Source organism: Chroicocephalus ridibundus, chromosome 1, assembly GCF_963924245.1.
Source record: "Chroicocephalus ridibundus chromosome 1, bChrRid1.1, whole genome shotgun sequence".
Taxonomy (NCBI): Eukaryota; Metazoa; Chordata; class Aves; order Charadriiformes; family Laridae; genus Chroicocephalus; species Chroicocephalus ridibundus.
This window is the reverse complement of record NC_086284.1, coordinates 11,277,394-11,300,327: the sequence shown is the minus strand read 5'-3', so window position 1 is coordinate 11,300,327 and position 22,934 is coordinate 11,277,394. Positions and strand designations below refer to the sequence as shown.

General features: G+C 52.0%; 1 protein-coding gene and 1 long non-coding RNA gene across 3 annotated transcripts in view; both read right to left on the bottom strand.

The window, feature by feature from the left end:
* Nucleotides 1-2,018: 2,018 nt before the first annotated feature.
* LOC134511230 (neuronal acetylcholine receptor subunit alpha-10-like) overlaps nucleotides 2,019-22,934 on the bottom strand; it is a 49,488-nt gene continuing 28,572 nt past the window's right edge. The window contains exons 2-4 of the mRNA XM_063324871.1: nucleotides 22,741-22,892; nucleotides 22,112-22,376; nucleotides 2,019-2,486 (exon numbers count right to left, since the gene is read on the bottom strand). Coding sequence (XP_063180941.1) covers nucleotides 2,019-2,486; nucleotides 22,112-22,376; nucleotides 22,741-22,892 — 885 coding nt within the window. The remainder of the gene's footprint in view (nucleotides 2,487-22,111; nucleotides 22,377-22,740; nucleotides 22,893-22,934) is intronic.
* LOC134512694 (uncharacterized) lies at nucleotides 4,827-6,482 on the bottom strand. 2 transcript variants are annotated; one of them, XR_010070213.1, is made up of 4 exons: nucleotides 6,235-6,482; nucleotides 6,039-6,101; nucleotides 5,872-5,926; nucleotides 4,828-5,713 (listed from the first exon to the last, which is right to left on the bottom strand). It is a non-coding gene; the product is annotated as an uncharacterized LOC134512694 (long non-coding RNA). The 2 variants fall into 2 exon arrangements; XR_010070211.1 differs by having other exon boundaries at nucleotides 4,827-5,926.

Here is a 22,934-nt window from a genome sequence, read left to right as displayed (position 1 = left end):
TGACATACAACATCTTCACTGAAGGGGTACCTCTCCCTCACGCCTGACAGGAGTCGTTGCCAGAGGCTGAGGGCTTGGGTCTTCTTTCCAATTGCCTTGTCAATGCCGCCTTCCCTAGACAGGGATCCCAGCTGCCTGGCTTCCCTACCCTCTAATTCCAGGCTACTGGCCCCGTTATCCCAACACCGAAGCAGCCAGGTGACAATGTGCTCGCCTGAAAGTGGGCTAAAATCTTCTCGCATATCCCGCGGCTCACTCAAGGATAGGGATCGGGTAATTATCTCTGGTTCTGCCCCTTCCTCCTCTTCTCATGATGGCCCTGGTTCATCATCATCTCTTACTAAGCGAACTGATTTCTTCGTGTACTTCTTCTGTATGGGGGCAACTGATACTGGCACGGGTTGGTTCCCTGGTTCAGCGGCAGTGTCTGCCACAGGGCTTGCAGTAGCCAGTGTCTGCCACAGGGCTTGCAGTAGCCTCAGTGTCTGTCACGGAATCACGGAATCTTCAGAGTTGGAAGGGACCTCTAGAGATCATCTAGTCCAACTCCCCTGCTAGAGCAGGATTGCCTAAAGCACATCCCTCAGGGCTGCATCCAGGCGGGTCTTGAAAATCGCCAGAGAAGGGGACTCCACACCCTCCCTGGGCAGCCTGTTCCAGTGCTCTCTCACCCTCACCGTAAAGAAGTTTTTCCGTGTATTTGAACGGAACTTCCTATGTTCTAGCTTGTGCCCATTGCCCCTTGTCCTGTCACTGGGAACCATTGAAAAGAGCCTGGCTCCGTCCTCCTTAAACCCACCCTTTAGGTACTTGTAAACATTAATCAGGTCCCCCCTCAACCTTCTCTTCTCCAGGCTAAAGAGTCCCAGCTCTTTCAGCCTTCCCTCATAAGGGAGATGCTCCAGTCCCATAATCATCTTGGTTGCCCTTCGCTGGACTCGCTCTGGTAGTTCCCTGTCCCTCTTGAACTGGGGAGCCCAAAACTGGACACAATACTCCAGTTGTGGCCTCCCCAGTGCAGAGTAGAGGGGGAGAATGACCTCCCTCGACCTACTGGCCACAGTCTTCAATATGCAGCCCAGGATGCCATTGGCCTTCTTGGCGACAAGGGCACACTGCTGGCTCATGGATAGTTTGCTGTCTACTAGGACCCCCAGGTCCTTCTCCTCAGAGCTGCTTCCCAGCATGTCCGCCCCTAACCTATACTGGTGCTGTCGGTCTGGTCTCCATCTCTTTCCCCTGAGGGTGCTGCATAACACTGAGCAGTGCCTGGTAGATAGTGGCCAGGGCCCAGCACAGTGCGGTGAGTTGTGCCTCTCTAGAAGAGCCCCAGTATTTCCCCTGCAGATATTCTACTCCTCTCTCAGGGTCCTGTAATTGTTCAGGGGTGAAGTCCCAGAGCATTGGAGGCGAGAAGTTCTCTAGGTACCTGCCCCTGTTCTCCCACATGCCATGCCACCCCTGCCTGTCCAGCCTCAGAGCCTCAGAGCTGGGGAGGGACTCTGGATGAGGGAGGGGAGCCATGGGATGAGGGGGAAGAGGTTTCCACTGCAAGAGGGGAGACTGAGCTGAGATCTCGGGCAGAAATTCTTGGCTGTGAGGGCGGTGAGCCCCTGGCCCAGGTTGCCCAGAGAAGCTGTGGCTGCCCCATCCCTGGAGGGGTTCAAGGCCAGGTTGGCTGGGGCTTGGAGCAAGCTGGGCTGGTGGGAGGTGTCCCTGCCCAGGGCAGGGGGTGGAATGAGATGATCTTTAAGGTCCCTTCCCACCCAAACCATTCTGTGATTCTAGATCTATATATCACCACCGAGACAACTGCTCGGGGGGCCGTGACCCCTCAACCCTGCAGCTGGGGCAGCCCCGGCCGAGTCAGGTTCCCGCTCTCAGGCTCCTCTTCCCTGGCGCTGGTGGATCTTCCACCCTGCAGGTCCATGAAGGGCCAAGGGGGACTCAGGACGAGCCACCCTCATGGGGCACCGGTGGCCACCACTGTCCCTAGGGGCAGTGAGTCCACGGGGACATCATGCAGCATTGCCCAGGACCAGCACACTCATGAGGAAGAAGACGCACATGAAGAAGCGGTCCATCACCTTGGCCACCTTCTTCCACTCGCCGGTCCGGCGCTGGGAGGCTTGGTGATGCCGGAAGCAGCCGGCGACATAGCCCACGTTCCTCAGCAGGTCATTGTGGTAGCACAGGCAGTGGTCCCGGGGACAGCCCCCTGCTTCGGCACCCACCTCCCCCTCCATGGGGCTCTCCCCCGGCCCCCCAGTGTCCTCCCTGCCCACCCGCCTGCCCAGCACCCGCTGGGGGCTCTTGCAGCTCTCGCCCACCTCGTAGACACAGCAGAGCCGGGCCATGTGGTGGAGGATGAGCCACCTGGCCCAGGGGGGCACGGGCCGGGGCCCCAGGCTGCAGTGGTGGACGTTCATGATGAAGATGGTCAGCGCGGTGGAGGCCGTGATCATGGTCATGGTGGCGATGTAGTACTTCCCTGCGTGGGTAATGGGTGGTGACGCCGCGGCAGGGTGGGGAGAGACCCCTGCCCACCTCCCCGCATTGAAACCCCCCCTGGCATGGAATCCATCGGGTCCCCGGTGTGCAGCCGGTTGTGGAGGTCGATCTGGTTCCCGTTGTAGGTCCAGGAGCCGAAGGTGAGGCGGCACCGCTGCCCGTCGAAGGGCAAGTAGGAGACATCCACCTTGCAGGAGCTCTTGGTGATGGCGGGCGAGTCCCACGTGATGTGCCCGTCGGAGCGCAGCACCACGTTGGTCTCCACCGAGCCGCCAAAGCCGTCGTCGGCGCTGGGGGAGGGATCGCTGTTGGGCCAGGATGGCCCCGAGCCCCACGTGGGGCAAGGGTCTGCGGGGCCGGGGCCGAGCACTGTCCCCAACCCCGTGTCCCCTCCCCACGTCACCCCCAGGAAGAGGGGGCTCGCTGCCCCTGGTCACCCCCGGGGTGGCACATCCCAGCTGCCAGGTGGGTGGCACACCAGGCTGATGCCAGCACCTCCTGCCGCCGCCTTCTCACCCAGTCGAGGTGACCGTCTCCCCACATCCCCCACACCAGGACCCCCCTGCTCCCCGTTGGCAACACCCCCAGCCCCAGCCTCAGCCCCCCCAGCTCCGGGAGCAGCTGAGGGTGGGGGAGGGCGAGCAGCACCCACTCGTTGTAGAGGATGATGATGTCCGGCCGCCAGACGTAGCTGCTGGGGATGCGGATGCTGTCGATGCCGCCGTAAGCGTCCTTGTCCCAGGCGAGGCGGGCGTCCAGCCAGGCCTGACGGACCCACAGGTAGGAGGTGAGGACCTGGTTCACCTTGTCCTGCCGAGGGCAGAGGGTGGGGGACGGGGACAGGGACAGACCTCGCTGCCCCCCTGTGGAATAAATACTACATTGGCTAAAAAAACAAAAGTACAGCATTGTTCACACAGGAAGGAAAAGTAGAAAATCAAGAGGCTTCTGAGGGAGAAAACAGCTGCAGGTGGCATGAAGGATACAACACCTGTGGTTCCCTGATAAGCTACATGAGGTACGGGACGGGATGCAATTATTCCGCGGCTTTACCTTAGGATGTATAGCGGATACGGGAATGGGATGATACCAGGAAACAGATAAGCTGCCAATTAGCTGCCCGCTCCATACTCGGAGCCAACATTTTGCCAAATTTTAATGAAATGCTGTCCTTTGTGTGAACTTTGCTCGTTAGAATGTCATTATAATACCAAAACACACCTCCACCCCGAAGGCTACCCGCCTCCAAGGTGCGACCGCTCCTTCTTGAGCCTGCGCCCTGAGCTTCTCGTAAACTACACCTTTAATTGTGAAGCGAGAAAAGTTTACACCAATCATGATAAAAGTATGTACGACTAAAGTCACTCAAACTCCACCTCGAAGATAACAAATAGTAGAAAAACAGCCCGAGAGAGGGGGGATACCCAGGGAAGACACCATCGCAAAGAATTCCATAACTGGCTTCTGGGAGCAGGCGACGGGCTGAGCCTCCCTTCCCCCCCATAGGGACACCTTTGGGTAAGACCTAGATTATACCGAGGGCTCCCTCGGGAAACTCAGAAATTTCTCTAGAGACTCTCTTTTCTGCATGTATAGCCAGGCTGTATCGTTAGAACTTTGTCCCGCGTTTTGTAGATGTAACAATACTTTCATTTGCACGTGCTTTGCAGACAGTGTATTTATCACCGGCTGCCCTAAGAACCTATCTATCTGTTGCTTAAATAAACTGCACTTTTTGAAGTAGCTCGTCCTTTTGGTTTCTCACCGAACGCGACCAAAGTGGCCGTGCTAGTTCATGAGCACGACTAGACGGAAGGTGCAGTCCACTATTACTGTGCCCAAATCGTAACACTTTACTACCTATTAAACGCCATTGGGCTGATAGTGCTGAATTGGGCATCCCTCAGGATTTACACCCAGCCGCACCTGGCCTCCCACCTCGGTGAGGAGTGTTAGAACACAAGGGGGTTCCTTTTCTGCCAAAACCGCTCTGCCCCTTTTCACGCGACACCCCCGACCCGCCCCCTGGGCCCCAGCCTGGCGGCCTCTGCAAGGGTCCCAAGGGCTGGGCTGCCTCTGGGGGGTTGCGCTGGTCTGGGGGGGCTGGGCAGGGTTGAGCTGGACGCCAGCGGTCCCAGCTCATTTTGGGGAGGGCTGTGCTGCTTTGGGGGGGGTTGGAGAGAGCTGAGCCGGTTTCCAGTGATCCCAGCTCATCTGGGGGAGGACTGGCTCATGTTAAGCTGGCCGGCCACCAGCACCCCCAGGTCCTTTTCTGCGGGGCAGCTTTCCAGCCACTCTGCCCCAAGCCCCTGGTGTTGCTTGGGGTTGTTGTGACCGAAATGCAGGACCCGGCCCTTGGCCTTATTAAACCTCATCCAATTGGCCTTGGCCCATCCCTCCAGCCTGTCCAGGGCCCTCTGTAGAGCCTTCCTTCCCTCAAGCAGATCGACACTCCCTCCTAGCTTGGTGTCATCTGCAAACTCACTGAGGGTGCATTATTGTTACACATAATAACAGATGATCTGAGATAAAGATAGTAAACACAATAATAGACGTTGTCTCTCTCTTCGGGTGGGGTGTAATGCACAAGGGGCAAGGGCCCCCCCATCTCCACAGGAGAGTCGGCATTACTGTAGCACATACTGCTGTCATTACACAAAACTGATTCTCTGCTCCTGTCAAGGGACAAAACTGATCTGCTGACAGTCACAGGGATAGAGAAAATATTGACTTTTTTATTGGATCAGAAGTGGGGCACCCCAGGGGGTTCCCGGCCCCACACCTCCCAGCCATTAGGGGAAATTTCTGAAGCAGATGCAGCGCGGCCGGCAGCCGGCTCTGGCCATGGGCTGTCTGGCCATGGCAGTCTGGCCATGGGCTCGCCGCGCTGCTGCCTCTCCCCCCACGCCTTGAAAATGTGCAAGAGGTCAAGTAGACCTCTTGCGTGGTCCTTGTTGGCAGTTCCTGTGGGGGCTCCTCGCAGAGGGCTGGCCCTGGCTCCTGCACCCTCCCCTTGACAGCCCTGGGGGGATGGCGGGGTCCTGAGCAGTTGAGTGCTGCCAGCTCCGCCATCCCACCAGGACAGGCCTCCGGGAAGGGTAAAGGAAGCTGAGGAAGAGTAGCCTCTGTCTGTCATGGAGTCCATGGTGGCCAGCGGGGCCGTGGGGAGAGGGGCTTCCGGCTCAAGGCCTCCGCACTCGCCCTGCAGAGGAGGAGAAAGAGACCCCGCTGCACCCCAGACCCCAGCGGGACCCGCAGGCAGCACCCCCCTTGGCTGGCCGTCAGGGCTGCCCAGCGCAGGCAGGGGCAGGGCACGGGGTGAGGGTCTGGGGCAGCATCTGGGGTCTCCCCCACACTCACCGCTTCTCCTGCTTGGGCCAGGATTTCTCCCCTTCTCCATCCACTGGCTGAGAAGCTGCAGAGGGAGGAGACAGAGTGAGCGGCCAGCAGCTGCCGGCACAGCCCCGGCTCAGGGCTGCCATGGGGTGTCGGCCGTTTGTAGGGTGGTCGGTGCTGGGGCCACTCACCGCTCTGCTTCTCCGGCTGGGCTCTTGTCTTGCTTGCCTGACGCTTCTTCTTCTCCTTCACTTCTGCAAGGTCCCCAGGAGCTGGGTGAGACGGGAGCCCCACCCAGTCCCACACCACAGCCACCCACACCACTCCACGCCATCCCTCGCCCCCCCATGCCACAGCACAGTGTGCCGCAACAGTCAAGTCACCTACCTGAAGCAGCTTCCTCCACAGCACAGATGAGAATACGCTGAGCCCCATCACAATCAGGAGGAGAGGGCCCAGGGGAGACAAGGCATCAGAGCGCCCATGGCACGGACTCCAGTGTGGCTGCAGTGCTCCAAGTCACCATCACAGAACCGCAATGTAGCTCCCCAGTGTCCTCCTGGGTCCTTGTTTTTCCCCCAGTTCCCCTTCCCGGTTGGGGAGGGGTCATCGGGTGAGAGAGTAGTTCTCTAAAGGACAAGAAATTGTGGTGGGCTTCTCAAACCATAAGGAGGGGGACAAAAGGAGGGGGACAAAAGGAGGGGGACAAAAGGAGGGGGACAAAAGGAGGGGGACAAAAGGAGGGGGACAAAAGGAGGGGGAGAAGGGCCCCACCCCTTCAGGGAATGGTTTGGGTAGGAACGGACCTTAAAGCCCACCCAGTGCCACCCCCTGCCCTGGGCAGGGACACCTCCCACCAGCCCAGCTTGCTCCAAGCCCCGGCCAACCTGGCCTTGAACCCCTCCAGGGATGGGGCAGACACAGCTTCTCTGGGCAACCTGGGCCAGGGGCTCACCGCCCTCACAGCCAGGAATTTCTGCCCGAGATCTCAGCTCAGTCTCCCCTCTTGCAGTGGAAACCCCTTCCCCCTCGTCCCATGGCTCCCCTCCCTCATCCAGAGTCCCTCCACAGCTTTCCTGGAGCCCCTTGAGGGGCTGGAAGGGGCTCCAAGGTCTCCGCGGAGCCTTCTCTTCTCTTCTCCAGGCTGAACGTTTCATCGAATCACAGAATTTCAGAGTTGGAAGGGACCTCTAGAGATCATCTATCCAACTCCCCTGCTAAAGCAGCATTGCCCACAGCACATTACTCAAGACTGCAGCCAGGCACGTCTTGAAAGTCTCCAGAGAAGGAGACTCCACAACCTCCCTGGGCAGCCTCTTCCAGTGCGCTCTCACCCTCACCGTGAAGAAGTTTTTCCTCAGGTTTGATCGGAACTTCCTATGTTCCACCTTGTGCCCGTTACCCCTCGTCCTCTTACTGGCAGCCACTGAAAAGAGTCTGGCTCCATCCTCCTTCAGCCCACCCTTCAGATACTTGTAAACATTAAGAAGGTCTCCCCGCAGCCTTCTCTTCTCCAGGCTGAACAACCCCAACTCTCTGCTGCTCTGCCCTCTCCCTGACGCTCCGCAGCCTTTCTGCTCCCTCTTTGACCTCTGCCGCCAGGCCGAGCGCATCAGCCGCCTGCTCGCACCTCACGCACCCGCCATCCCTTCTACCCTCCGCTACCCGGGAGAGGTGAAGGCGCTCCCTGCAGACACAGCCCGGGGGGGCTGCAGGCGTCCAGGGGGGCTCTGTCTGCGTGGCCGCGTCTCCTCTGGAAAGTGCGCAACACGCGGGAGGCTGCGCCTTTCGGGCACAGGCCATGGCTGAGCTCCCCCGCCTCGCCCTGCCTCGGCGTCCCGCGCGAGCTCAACTCCCGCGCGAAATCCCGCGCGAGCTCCACTCTCGCGTGACCTCCCGCGCCCTGGCTGCTCGCCCCGCTCCCGCTCCCGCTCGCCGCCCTCCCCGGGGCCGCCTTTGACGGGGGTGGGGTCTGGCCGCGGCGGCTGCAGGCCCCGCCCCCGCCTCGCCCCCCGCCCTCGCGCCAGCTGCGGCCGAGCTGCGGGTGCCCGCGGGCGAGCTGCGCTTCCCCGCCGCTGCCCGGGCTTGTGCCGGCCTCAGCACAAGCCGCCTGGGTGATGCTGCCTCTGAGGGAGCCGGGAGAGACCTGGGAGCCGCCCCCCCCCGGCACTGCCTGGTGGCCCCCGCAGCCCCCGCCCTCTCTCCCCAGCTGTGGCTGAGCCCGTCCCCGCCGGACCGGGGCTGAGATGGGGCTGGGGACCCCCCTGCCGCTGCCGGGACCTGGCTGTGCCTGGGGGCCCTGCTGGGACCCCCCTGTGAGAAATAAGTTCCGGTCCGAGTGAAATAGGCTCAGGCAGAATCCTCTGGGAGGCACATTTTCATTCACGCTCTTGCAAGAGCGGGTGACCTAGCAAGTAGGCACACTTTCCGTTCTTGAAACACCACACCTTTTTATTTCCTAATCCCGGCCCAATTTTTCCCTCCCCTCTTTCCCGTTGGTTGGGTACTCCAGGGTTCAGGGTCTGTGCGAGGCGCCTAAAATTCTTCCCGCATGTCCTGCCGCTGTTTGCTTCTCTTTATGCTACACCTAAAGAGATTATCTGACTAGTTTATTTCCTTCCTTTTTGGTAACAAAAAAATTGCTCAATGTCATTAGCCCTGGTTAAATGTATGACTACCCTTCCAGACGCTAATGCAGTAGGAATGAGTTTGTCCTTTTGTCTGTGTGATAAGAGATGTTCTACAAGCCTTTGCTGGAGCCTCTTTGTCTCAGTCATTCCCTTATCGTGTCACCTCTGATGGAAACGGCTTTTCTCCTCTGCAAAAGCAACACCTGCCTTTCTTACAATTTCCCCCTTTCCTTTCTCATAATCTTATTGTCTTTTGCATTCCCAGGGCATGGTTCCATATGAGGCCTCTGGAGCCGACAGCGTGATGGTACATTCTTCTTCTTCTCGACAGTTTTTATTGTCTTCTAGATGAAGCATTTTCCCAGGGTATGGGGGAGGGTCTACTTCCATTCGTTTCGTTAGGGCAGTTTCAATTAATCGTTGAACTAATCCTCGCACACAGGGAATGATACAGCGTCCGACAGCCGCTAACATTCCCGCTACCATTATAAGAGAAGTCAATATTGATACCACCATACCTTTCCGTTTCCCAAACCGGGAATCCAGCCCACTTGTCAGTGAGGTGTCTATTCCAGAGTTCTCAGCTAACTCATCAGCTAGACTGGTGAGCCCTCGAAGGGCTTTAGTTATAGCACCATCTGGAGCTGTATTGTTGGGGATGAAGGTGCAGCACCGGTTCCCTAACATTACACACACACCTCCCTTCTCTGCTAAGATCACGTCCGGGGCAATCCTATTTTCCCATGCCATCCGCTGGTTGCATCCAATCGTTCAGCTATTCCTTTCAATGCATCTCTGGTATAATTAATAAACCTCTGTTGGTTATAGTACATATAATTTATCCAATCTACATTTTTGCTTATAGTTATCCACCAGAAAAAGACAGACTCGAATCCTGCTCCTGTCTGATTCCTTGCTTTGTGTTCATCTGGGACTCCTCTAGGGACTCCAATGGGATCTATATATATCCGTTCATCAAAGGATACACCCACACTTCTTTTTACGCTACTGCCTGAGCTCAGGGTTCCTGTTCCTTTTTCAAATGCTAGGGTGAATGGTATTGCCAATTGTACCATTCCACATGTACCTTTCCAGTTAGCCGGCAACACAGATCGCAAGGTCTTCCCTCCACAATACCACCAGAGATCCACCCAAGGCACTCGTATCGCTGAGTAGTTTCCTTTTACATCCTTGGTCCCATTCAGAGTTTCAGTGCACAGGGTAAATCCCCCCCCAGGTTTGGTAGCATTCACACCCTGCCGTGAGAGGCACGCTGGATGGTTACCAATTGCTGTGGAAAATGCTGGTGGCACTTTAACATCTCTAGATTCCAAGGCAGGAAACAGTAAGGAAAGTGAATGACAAGCCTCGTTTCCCCAGGCCGTCCTTTCTTGGTATAATGCTATCATACACCACATCCCTAGGGAATCTTTCGTCCACCCTAAGGGAAAAGGGACAATCTGTGCTGTGGGCCTTCCTGAGGCACAAGCAGAGCAATTGCTTTGGTTCAAACTATTAACAGTATATTTTACCCATTCTACCCAAGCATTCGTCTCACCGTACCCTGTCTCAATCTCAAATGTTTGTCTAAGATCTGTAATCTCAGCAACCGTTACCAAAGCTGGGTCATTCAGTGGTTCCCACTGTTGTATTACTGGGAGTTTTAGTAGTCATAGCTGTCCCTTCCGCTTAACTGCTATTTTCCAGTAGGTCTATTCTAAATCTTCCCCTTGGCTCTCTTCCAGACACATCTGCTCCTATTCCATACCTCAGGTTAGCTGTATCGTCCCTCTGGGTTATAGTTATCAACCGAGGAGTCCATTCAAAAAGGCCACACTCTGGGGAAGGTGATCCTTTGTAAAAATGTATTTTCTTTTTGAGAGGGTAATAATAAGAAGACTTGAACCACTTGTCATCAATGGCCCACCCTCCAATTTGGGTGGTCCACCACGCTTCACTCCATCGGTCACAAGGTGCAGCCTCCTGATATCCCTCTGCGACCCTCCAAATTTCTGGGAACAGGTACCTGTTTTCACCACTCAACCGTCTTTGGGCCTCTAGCTTCCCACACTTCAGTACTTGACAGGCATCAAAGCGTACAGTCTGTGGGGTATCTCCTTTAGTGATATTTATGATAAGCCTAACCGGGTAATCTGGGTGTGCACTTCGTAGGTGATCTAGGTGTACACTCCAGCTTCCTAGTGGGAAGCTCAACACCGCCCCAATGACCAGTATCATCGCAAAACGCTTCTTAAAATTCATGGCATGCACAGATTTATGTCTCCCAACTGGATCATCCCGCCCCAACCCACGGCTTATTGTCTCTTTAGGGTTACTCGCAGTGGGCTGTCAGTAGAATGTACAGTCCACCGTTCTACCGGATCTGTTGGCGGGGGTTCAACTGCTCCTTTTTGCTGAGCGTAGTGAGCCCATCCTTTTTCTGCTGTCCTTACTGCGGTTTCAGTAGTGAGGAGGACTTGGAATGGTCCTTCCCACTCCGGTTGTAGCTTACTCTCCGTCCAGGATTTGACTAGTACCCAGTCCCCTGGTTTATACGGATGGACGACAAATTCCAACGGCGGAGTTTGAGCAAGAAATCCTTTATTTCTGAGGCGAGAGAAAGAAGACGACAACCCCAGTGTACGGTTCTTAAGAAACATATCTTTAGTTTCAAAAGTGGGCAAGTCTTCTCTGTTACCCATATAAGGTAGTCCAAAAAGCGTCTCACAGGGCGAGAGACCTGTATCTTTTCTAGAAGTCTGGATCCTCAACAATGCTATGGGCAAACATTTAGTCCGTGGTAATTTCGACAATTGTCTCTTACTGAATTGTCTCTTAATGGTCTGGTTCATCCTCAACTTTTCCTGATGACGGGGGATGCTAGGGGATATGAAATTCCCACACCATCCCTAAACTTTCCAGAATTCCTTGAAGGATTTTAGATAAAATGACTGCCCCGATCTGAGTTTCTATTCTCCACTAACCCGTATCTGGGAATAATCTGTTCGAGTATTATCTTAATTACCCCTGCTGCAGTAGCTGACACCAAGGGGTAGGCTTCCACCCATCCAGTCAGACGGTCCACTAGGACTAAAAGATCTTTTCGCCTGCCTGTTGGTGGTAGTTCACTGAAGTCTACCTGTATACTTTGGAATGGTCTCAAGCCGGGCTCTCCTCCTCCCGAAGATTGCTTTCTCAAGGCTTTCTTGTTTACTTTCTTACAAATAGCACATCCCTCACAAATTTGTTTGGCTATTGTGTATATGCCAAAGCACCTGTACTTCCACAAAACTATTCGCACGTTGCATGCGTTCCCCAATGGCTTCCCTGTTGTAACACTGTCACTGTTTCTCTCATTGTTTGTTGACCATTTCCCTTCCGTCAGGCAGAATCCATTTACCACCTTTCTCCACTGCCCCTGCTTCTGTCATTGCTTCTCCTGCCCCAAGGCTGCCTCTTTTGCCACCTTGTCCGCTAATCTGTTTCCCCTTGCGGTGATTGAATTGTCTCTCTGGTGACCTTTAACATGTAAAGCTGCTATTTCACTTGGTATTAATATATTAGCTAACACCTGCTGTGTAAGTTCTTTGTGTAAAAGTTCTTTCCCTTTGCTGTTTATTAGTCCTCGTTCTTCCCAAATTTTACCAAAGGTATGCACTACCCCAAAGGCATAGCGAGAGTCTGTGTATATTGTTCCTTCTCCTTTCTCCAGTTAATTTAAGTGCCTGCTTTAAGGTATACATCTCACATATTTGAGCGGACCATGCACTAGGGAATTTTTCAGATGCTTTTACTTGTTGGTGTCGCGTAAAAAGGGCTGTAGTTTCGATATTTGTCTGTCAGAGTCCCGGACTTTCACTGATTTACTATCAGAGTCCCACCACAGGACTTTCACTGAATCAGATTCACAAATAATCGAAATTAGTTGTTTTATTGAGAGCGACAGAACAGACTTGAGATTGCCGTTGATAAATTCACTGACTACAATAGCGCTAATTACTTCAGGTTAACATTGCTAGCAAAAATAATGATAGTACAGCAACCCGGGGTAACATTCACCAGAGGGTGAAAGGCGCAGCGCTTACCCAGAAAGGCGTCCCTGCCTGGGGCGGAGGGAGAGAACACAGCCCGTCGACTGGTCCGACACGTATCAAGTTTCTTCTCTCCCAATGTAACAGTCATTTTCTCCATCCTTTTATCCCCAGACTTACAAGGTTTCCCTCCCCTAGGTGACGTGTAGTATGATTGGGGTGGAGAGACGAGTGCTGTAGTCATATATGTTTAGCATGGTCTCTAAAAGCTTCATTAGCATATACAGGGGCGTCAACTTTAATATGCATTTCACAGGTAAGGAGGCAAAGGTCAATTGCCAGACATGGCAGCCTCTCAAGGAAACAAAGAGCTACACGAGGTCTCTGTTGTCTTGATTTTACTGTCTCTGCTGATGAAAAGCAGGGCTGTCCTGGCTCCCCAAGACTACCCCGTCATTTATGTAGCCTGTGATAGCCAGACAAGCCTTCACTCCCCTGGGTTGCACAAGAGAGAGCAAAGCCAGTCTTAATTGCTCTTTGAGCACAGACACTTCACCTCATTATCCACATTCCACAGTTGACTCACTCCATGCACCACCGCATAGCCATTACACCTCTTTCCTTCTATCCCTCTTGAAGGACCGTCTACGAACAAATGAAGACCCCCAGATAGGGGTTTCCTCCCTTAAGTCAGATCGTGTCCTAGTCTGGTACTCAATTCCATCTATGCATTCGTGTGTAAGTTCTTCATCCTTTGCCTCTATTTTTTTCACAAAAAGCTCACTGGGTTAAGGCAAGGGCGGGTAGTTAAAATCAAATCATCCTTTTCAATTAAAATTCCTTCATACTTCAGTATTCTTGAATTGGTTAGCCGTTTTCCCGTGGTTTGGGCTAAAATGATTTTTACTTGGTGAGGGGTGCTAACTTCTATCATTCCCCTGGCCACCCTCAGGAGACCAGATCTAAGAGTTTAGATGAACAGGCCACTGGCTGCCGCTTATCCCCCCCCACTCTTGAGTTCCTAACGCAGCCCCTTTGTCTACAGTTACAAAGAGTTGAAAAGATTTCTTCAAAGAAGATAAGGCTAAAACTGGAGCTCTGATTAGGCTCTGTTTTCAATCTTACACTAAATCCTCCTCTTCTTCTGTCCAAACCAATACATTCGGATCTTCAGCTAACAGTTTGGAATATAGTCCTTTAGTCTTTTGAGCATACTCCTCTATCCACAGTCTACAGTACCCAGTCAGCCCCCAAAATTTTCTCAGTTCCCTCTTGGTCTTTGGCAGAGGTAAGTCTACTATTCCTTTGATCCTCTCAGGATTTATAGGATTTATTTTTTCGACTCCCTTCACTGACTACATGTCCCAAGTACTTCACTTCTGTTTCCACCTATTGCAATTTTTTTTATTTTTTTTTTTTGAGACCCTCAAACCTTACTGTCCCAAAAAGTTCAGTAACTCATTCGTGGCTTCTTTTACCCTGCCTTCTTCCTCCCCAGATACCAATAATCATCCACATACTGAAGCAGGGCTACTCCCGATGGAGGGCTGGATTGTTCAAGCACTTGTTCTAACACTCGCCAAGCAAATTAGGGGATGCTGTAAATCCCACAATGATAACACCCTACCGGTGAACCTCGAGCTGCTGGTAGGAGCGGTCGGGGCAGTCCTCGTCCCCTGTTATTCACCCCTCTCCCTCGCCCCCAAGTAACAGCCTAAGGGGTCCCACTTCGGGGATTCAATTTCTTTGTCGATTGAAACATCACCGACGGTCTTGTTATAGTTGAATTTAAAATAAATCGAGTCCAACTTAGATTCAATAAATATTTATTGAGGTAGGAAGGCAAAAGCAGCGCTGGGCGGCCAGGGAGTCGCAGCTCCACCAAAGGCTCGCAAATTCAGGCAAGCTGAGCACCTCTTTTTATCTTCACGGAGGTCGGTTTCGACATCTTCGGTACGCCCCTCTGTAGCTTCTTGCTTGAGGTAGTTTAGATAAAATGTTGGTCACAGAATCAGCTTAAAACAATACATTCTGATAACATTGTGGTTAAGCTTTTTGTCAAACAGGAGTTCCCATGTTGATGTAGCAAGATAACGTGGACATGTCTCTTCTGGTTAAACAGGGAGTTCTCAAGACTGCCACAATGGGTTCGTTCCTCTTGCTTAACTTGTTCGATCAGCAAATCACCTTTAGTTACTTATTACAGTCTGGGCTGCGAACATATAAAATGGATTTGGGCGTTCCTGAATCTATTCATCTTGACCCAGCAAAAAGCATATTCACCTTCTTCGACTTCCTTATTAGTCCTTATTATTCACATACATGTTTAAAGTCTGACAGACCCAGTCTTCATCAGATCCAAATTTGGGCCAAAATACACTAGGAGGTCTTATGGGTTCTTTGGTCCAAACAAATTCAAATGCAAATGCAAACGTGTCCCACCTGGGACACCTCTGGGATCCTCTAAGACAGACACAGGAGCCCTAGGACACCCCTGAGACCCTTCCCAGGATGTCCACGGCCCCCCCGGCCGCCCCCGGCCCCTCCGGGATGCGGTCCGAACAAAACAAATCATTTTCTTTTTATCTTTATCCCTTGTACAAGAAGAATCATTCCGAAACCTCAGCATTCTCCCCTAAAGGACTGTCTGGGAGAATGTTCCCGGGGTCTTTCTTAGTATCCCCTTCTTCATCCCTAGGCCTAGAATCCTTATTTCCCATTCCGAACAGAGACTTTTCTTACACCCCTTCCTTTCGCTTCATCCTTCTCCGGCTGCGCCCCTCGCAGGACTACAGAACCGCGGATCCCGACTCCACACTCGCTTCGTACCGCAGTACGTCTCAGTCACTCACACACAAGTCCCTTAGAATGTCCCGACCACCAAGGCAATACTTTGACGGTCCGATTTTTCTTACCTTGGTCCGTGCACGGAGTTGCCTGGTCGTACTCTCTGTGCCGACTGCACCTATCCCTTTTCCCCCTGTGGTTCACAGAGTCTGCTGCACAACTGGGTCTCGAGATCTTAGTCGATTCCTCCCGGAATCCCTGCCGACGATCCACGAGACCGTTGAAATCAACGGGACGCGTCTTCCCATCCTTCGGCAACACGGACTCCCAAAAAGATGACTTCTGCTCCCGGATGAGCCCCCAAATTGTGAGAAATAAGTTCCAGTCCGAATGAAATAGGCTCAGGCAGAATCCTCTGGGAGGCACATTTTTATTCACGCTCTTGCAAGAGCGGGTGACCTAGCAAGTAGGCACACTTTCCGTTCTTGAAACACCACACCTTTTTATTTCCTAATCCCGGCCCAATTTTTCCCTCCCCTCTTTCCCGTTGGTTGGGTACTCCAGGGTTCACGGTCTGTGCGAGGCGCCTAAAATTCTTCCCGCATGTCCTGCCGCTGTTTGCTTCTCTTTATGCTACACCTAAAGAGATTATCTGACTAGTTTATTTCCTTCCTTTTTGGTAACAAAAAAATTGCTCAATGTCATTAGCCCTGGTTAAATGTATGACTACCCTTCCAGACGCTAATGCAGTAGGAATCAGTTTGTCCTTTTGTCTGTGTGATAAGAGATGTTCTACAAGCCTTTGCTGGAGCCTCTTTGTCTCAGTCATTCCCTTATCGTGTCACCTCTGATGGAAACGGCTTTTCTCCTCTGCAAAAGCAACACCTGCCTTTCTTACACCCCTGAGCGGAGTCGGCGCAGGGCTGGGGTCTCGGTGGGACCCCCGTCCGCGCTGCCCTGCGCTTTCCATGCTGCCTGGCCCCTTTGCCTTCCTCCTCGGCCCCTGGGGCTGCCCTGGCCGGGCTCCCTCCTCGCCCCGGGGCTCCCCGCGGGGACAGCGGCTCCTTCCCCTCGCCATGTGCCCCCAGCCGGGTCCCTGCACTCAGCCGGGGGCGGTGCTGCTGGCCCCCCGCGCTCCCCTCGCTACGGCCATCCCTGCTGCCAGCGTCTGTGCGCCATCCCAGCCAGCCCGAGGGCACTCCGTGTCCCCCGCACCCTGTTCCGGCTGCCCCAGCGCCTCCGGCTCTCATCCCCCAGTTCCCCCATCACCCACGGGTGTCCCCCCAGGTTTGGCCACCGTCCCCCTCCCCACCAGCTGATCAGTCCCCTCCACCGGTGACAAGATGGCATGAGCCCCGAGGCCTCCGACAGCCACTCTGTGGGGTGTGGGGCAGGGATGGGGACGAGGGGCCCAGCCCCCCCAGCACAGGCTGTCGGGCAGGGTGAGCGCGGACCAGCCGCCGTCGCTGTCGCAGGAGAAGAGCCAGAGGTCACTCAGCCAGAGCTGATGGAGTCGTTATTTTATTGAGGACGGATCAGTAAATGCAGGGGGGTGAGATATTCCGTAAGGCCAGATGTATCGGCAGGAAATGCTCCGCTATTTACCGCACGCGGGGTTTGGGTGGGATACAAAGGTCATGACGTCGGTTTCCCGTATGTATCTTAAATGTCACAGGTATGCAAAGGTACGGTGTCTCTCAGCCTCGAGGGGTCCCCTTGTCTCCTGGCTTTATGTTATGCATGGCTACATCCAAGGGGGGTCTCTGTACTACTAAGCCCTTATTCCGCAGCTTTACTCTCCTAGCCATGAGTTGAATTATATAAGGTCTAATTTGTGAATTTTCAAGTTGGGGGTGGTCCTGCGGAATTTCTAAATCGTATGGCATCCCATATAACATTTCAAAGGGGGAAATTCCTACATCAGTTCGGGGCTGTGTTCTTATATTCAATAGTGCTAAGGGGAGGCACTTTACCCATGACATCTTAGTTTCTAACATCAATTTTGTGAGCTGTTTCTTTATTTCCCCATTTACTCTTTCTACCTTTCCCGAGCTTTGTGGATGCCAGGGAGTATGATATTCCCATTTTGTCCCCAAAGAGGAGAGAGCTTCCCCTGCTATTTTTGAAACAAAATGGGAGCCCCTATCAGAGTCTATTACCTCAATGGATCCATACCTAGGGATTATATTTTCCAGCAAAGTCTTCACTACGGTTTGAGCGGTGGCTCTAGCTGTTGGGAAAGCTTCCACAAAATGGGTTAGGTGGTCTATGATTACTAATAAGTATTTATATCGTCCCACCTTTGGAAGTTCAGTGAAGTCTAGCTGGATTTTAGCAAATGGTCTGTGAGCCAGTTCCCTTCCCCCCAGGGCTTTTTCCCCGTAACTGATGTTTATTGACCCTTTTGCATGTCATACATTCGCTAACTATTCTCTTTGCTATATTGTATATACCAATGCACACATACTTTGTGGCAAACTGACCCACTAACGCCTGAGTTCCCCAATGGGTGTTCTCATGGAATTTTTGCATGATTTTCAAAGCCAGAGGTTTGGGGAGAACTTCCCGGCCATCCGGGAGTTTCCACTTTCCTTTTTCTGTCTCCCTGATTCCCATCTGAGTCAGCTTATCTTTTTCCTGCACTGTAAAACTCAGGATTGAGTGAATTTTTCCGTGTAGATGGCAATGGCTATACTTGGGGTTGTCACACTCATCATAAATTAGACATCTGCAAGGGACTGCATCGATTCCAAAATCCTTCCAACACTCATAACATGGGAATTCGTCTGATTCCTTTCCACAAGTTATACAGTCCTCCCGAGTTCTTTTAGTCTGGATCACCATTAATGCCGCTCTTTTTGCTTCTTGATCAGCAAGACTGTTTCCTCTGACTAATGGGCTTAATCCTTTTTGGTGTCCTTTTAAATGTACTACGGCTATTCCCGCTGGTCCTCGTAATGCTTGTAAGACCTGGATTATTAATTCCTGGTGTATTAATCCTTTTCCTTGAGAATTTATTAAACCCCTTTCTTCCCAAATTTTTCCAAAAGTATGCACTACGCCAAAGGCATATTTTGAATCCGTATATGTGGTTCCAATTTTACCTTTTAAAAGTTGCAAGGCTCTTAATACAGCACATAGTTCACAAGCCTGTGCAGACCAACTGGGACTTAGAGGTCCTGATTCTATTACACTAAATGTTTTCCCATCAATGATTGCAAATCCTGATTTTCTCTTTCCTTCAACTACCCGGGATGATCCATCTACAAATAGCTTTTCTCCTTCTCCAAGTTCTTCCTCATCTAAATCTGGTCTGATTTTTGTTTGCTCCTCAATGTTGTAAAGACAATCATGACTTATTTTGTCACTCGGCTCCCCATACAAAAACTGTGCTGGATTCTGCACGCTTGTTACCTGGAGTTCCAGTTTGGGAGAGGAAATTAGGATGCCTTTATATTTTAGGAGCCGGGGCATCTGTTATCCATTTGTCAGCTTTTTGTTGCAAAATTCCCCTGATGTTGTGAGGTGAGAATACCCTCAATTCTCCTCCAAAGGTAATTTTATGGGCTTCCTCTACCAAAAGGGCTGCGGCTACTACCACTTGAAGGCAGGTAGGCCAACCCCTACTTACAGGGTCCAGGAGTTTAGATAAGTATCCCACAGGTTTCTTTCTTCCTGCCCATTCTTGTGCTAATACCCCAAATGCGGTCCCTTCATCAACATTGATAAATAGATAAAATGGTTTCTTTACATCTGGCAGGCTCAAGACTGGGGCATTTACTAAATCAGTTTTTAGTGTTTCTAATTGTTTATCATCATCCTCCCACCATTTCAATAATCCATCCTTAGTTAATTTGGTATAGAGGAACTTCACCTTTTTGCTATAGTTCTCAATCCATTGCCTGCAATAGCCAAAGAGACCTAATAATTGCCTGACCTGTCTTTTAGTTCTAGGAGCCGGTAATGACAATATGCCATTCACCCTTTCGGGGTCTAATTTCTTAGTTCCCTTGCTTAGTCTGTGTCCCAGATATTTTACTTCTTTCTCAACAAATTGTAGTTTTGATTTTGATACCTTCAATCCTTGTAAACTCAAAAAATTTAGTAACTTAATACTTTCCTGCCTCACTTTTTCTTCGCTATCACCAGCTAGGAGCAAATCATCCACATATTGGACCAGTGTGACTCCTTCACTTAACTCATACCCCTTCAGGATTTGTTCTAAGGCTTGTCCGAACAAGTTCGGAGATTCGGTAAAGCCTTGGGGCAATACCGTCCGCCGTAATTGTTTCCGATGGTTATCTGGGTCTTCCCATTCAAAAGCAAAGTAATCTCGGCAATCTTCTTTGAGAGGGCATGCCCAGAATGCATCCTTCAGATCTATTACACTATACCATTGATTATCGGGCCCTGTTTGACTCAGGAGGGTGTGTGGATTCGCCACCACCGGGAATCTAGCTATTGTTCTCTAGTTAATTTCTCATAAGTCATGTACTAACCTATATTTTCCATCCGGCTTTTTTTTTTGTTTGTTTGGTTTTTTTTGTTTTTTTTTTTACAGGCAGGATGGGAGTATTAAAAGGAGACATACAGGGTTCTAGCAACCCCTTTTCAAGTAATCTTTGGATCTCAGGTTTCAAACCTAGCCTCCCTTCTCTAGGAAGGGGGTATTGTTTTATTCTGACTGGTATTTCTGGGTTCCTTATTGTTACTGGAAAGGGTTCAATATCTAACTTACCTACTGTTTCCGGGGTGTACCAGACTTCAGGATTTATTTTCTCTTCATCTATTACTCGTAAGGGACACAGTTTAATTTTTTTTAGTGTTTCATTTTTTACTTCTAAGCCAATTCCTAATTCAATCATCAAATCTCGGCCCAATAAATTATAGTCTGCTTCAGGCATGAGTAGCAGGGACCCCACCCCTACCTTAGAATGGGTTTCAAAAAACACATCCTTTATTACGGGTATTCCAAAAGGTTCTCCTTTTGCTCCAATAACCTGTATAGTCGCCGAGGATATTTTACATCCTTGGGGCAATTTTTGAACGGTAGATCTTTCTGCTCCCGAGTCCACTAGGAACTCAATTTCTTGTTGCTGGGGACCCACTTTTAGTTTTATCAAGGGCTCTCGTGTTGTTTTTTTTTTTTTTTTTTCCTCGGGTTCCCAGCAAATAGAGCCCCTGACACCCCTAGTCTTTGAACATTTTCTCATCCATCATTCTCTTTCTGCAGTCCTTTTTAACATGCCCTTTTCCTCCACAATAGAAACAAACCACAGTTTCCCATTCTCTCCCTCTTAAAGGTTTTTGGGTCTCCTGTCTTATCTGGCGAGCTTCAAACCCTTTTCCAGGGGTTGACGTCCTTTGCCCTTCTCTGACTGCAGCTACCAACATTCTGGCTTGTTTCTTATGTATTTCCTCCTCCCTGCGGACATACACTTTCTGGGCTTCCCTTAACAATTCATCCAAACCCCTATCCTGCCAATCCTCCACTTTCTCCAGCTTCTTTCTAATGTCCGTCCATGATTTAGCTACAAATTGGGTTTTTTCCTACCCCCCTGTTTCTTCTCTCTCAAGTGATATAGATTTACTCTAGTCTCTGACCTTATCCACAAGTGTGCATATTCACTCTCCTCCAGGCTAAAGGGTTCCTTAGAATTAACATAAATATGTAAAGCCTGGCATATCCAATCTTCAAAGGACCCAAAAACGGGCCAATACAGGTGGTCACTTCTAATTTGTTTCCCACCCCAAACTTCCATACAATAACGTATCATTTTTGCTTTATCCTTACCCTGCCTAGAAGGGTAATCATCCCAATATTTAATCATTAATCCTAACGAACTGTCTGGCGGTATCTGGGGTAACCTAACCTTAGGCACCGACCCACCCATGGGATCAGAAGGCTTGCTTTTCTTCTGTCCCATCTTCCGGAGTGCCTTCACACACACACACAATCTTTTCCCCCTGTTCCTGGCCCAGTCCCTCGCGGGAGATGGGAACCGCACTACTAAGGGGTCCGCACTTGCTTCGTCCTCAAGTGGACGTCTCACACAGGCACACTCCAGGATACCCAACCCCAACCGAACGGATCACCGGCCTATACTTACTCACTCCTGAGTCTTCGTTCGGGTCTTCGTGCACAAAGTTTACGGGGTTGCCGGCTTTTATTTGCTTGCTGCCGAATTTCGAGTTCGTCGGTAGAGGTTTTGGGTGTAAAAACCCCCAACAGGGGCCGTTTACTCAGCGGGGCACCCCCCCTGTGAGGTTTACAGCCAAATTGCCTCTATCCGAGTCACGGCACCAAATTTGTTATAGATTGTGGCCCAATAATTGACAGGAACCAGTCCAATTAATCAAATTAGTTTATTAAGCAAGCGGCAGCAAGCAAAACAGCGCTGGGCGGCCGGGGAGTCTTTGCTCCGCCAACGGCGCACACCCACTTCCCGAAAGTAGTTGATTATATACTCTTCTGGTTCCCGTATATGTGTCAATCCTGGTATATTCTGTGTCTGAGCGACGTGTTGCTAGGGGGTCGGTCTTGTCCCGCCTCCTGATGGTGGTGGGGCTGAAGGCTCCTCATCTTTATCAGTGTCCTTGGGGAGATTCTTTTCAGCTTATCTCACAACTTAGCTCTTCCCTTTGAAGTGTTAAAACACACCAGATGCCTGTGATTTAGGCCTTGAGGTATCAAAGTGCACCAGAGAGCACGCTGGATGCCTGCGATTTAAGTATGTGAAGAGTCGAAAAAGTGTAAGTTTTCACCAGCCTTTAAGAAAGCCTGATTTGATTAACAAACATGATTCTATTTATTACAGCTGGCATGCCCAGCGCCTCCCACTCCATGTTCTCCACGAAGTCCGTCAGGTCCCCGGTGTCCAGCCGGTTGCGGAGGTTGATCTGGTTCCCGTTGTAGGTCCAGGAGCCGAAGGTGAGGCGGCACCGCTGCCCGTCGAAGGGCAAGTAGGAGACATCCACCTTGCAGGAGCTCTTGGTGATGGCGGGCGAGTCCCACGTGATGTGCCCGTCGGAGCGCAGCACCACGTTGGTCTCCACCGAGCCGCCAAAGCCGTCGTCGGCGCTGGGGGAGGGATCGCTGTGGGGCCAGGATGGCCCCGAGCCCCACGTGGGGCAAGGGTCTGCGGGGCCGGGGCCGAGCACTGGTCCCCAACCCCGTGTCCCCTCCCCACGTCACCCCCAGGAAGAGGGGGCTTGCTGCCCCTGGTCACCCCCGTGGTGGCACATCCCAGCTGCCAGGTGGGTGGCACACCAGGCTGATGCCAGCACCTCCTGCCGCCGCCTTCTCACCCAGTCGAGGTGACCGTCTCCCCACATCCCCCACACCAGGACCCCCCTGCTCCCCGTTGGCAACACCCCCAGCCCCAGCCTCAGCCCCCCCAGCTCCGGGAGCAGCCGGGGGGTGGGGGAGGGCGAGCAGCACCCACTCGTTGTAGAGGATGATGATGGCCGGCCGCCAGACGTAGCTGCTGGGGATGCGGATGCTGTTGATGCCGCCGTAAGCGTCCTTGTCCCAGGCGAGGTGGGCATCCAGCCAGGCCTGACGGACCCACAGGTAGGAGGTGAGGACCTGGTTCCTCTCCTCCTGCTGAGGGCAGAGGGTGGGGTGGGGGACGGGGAC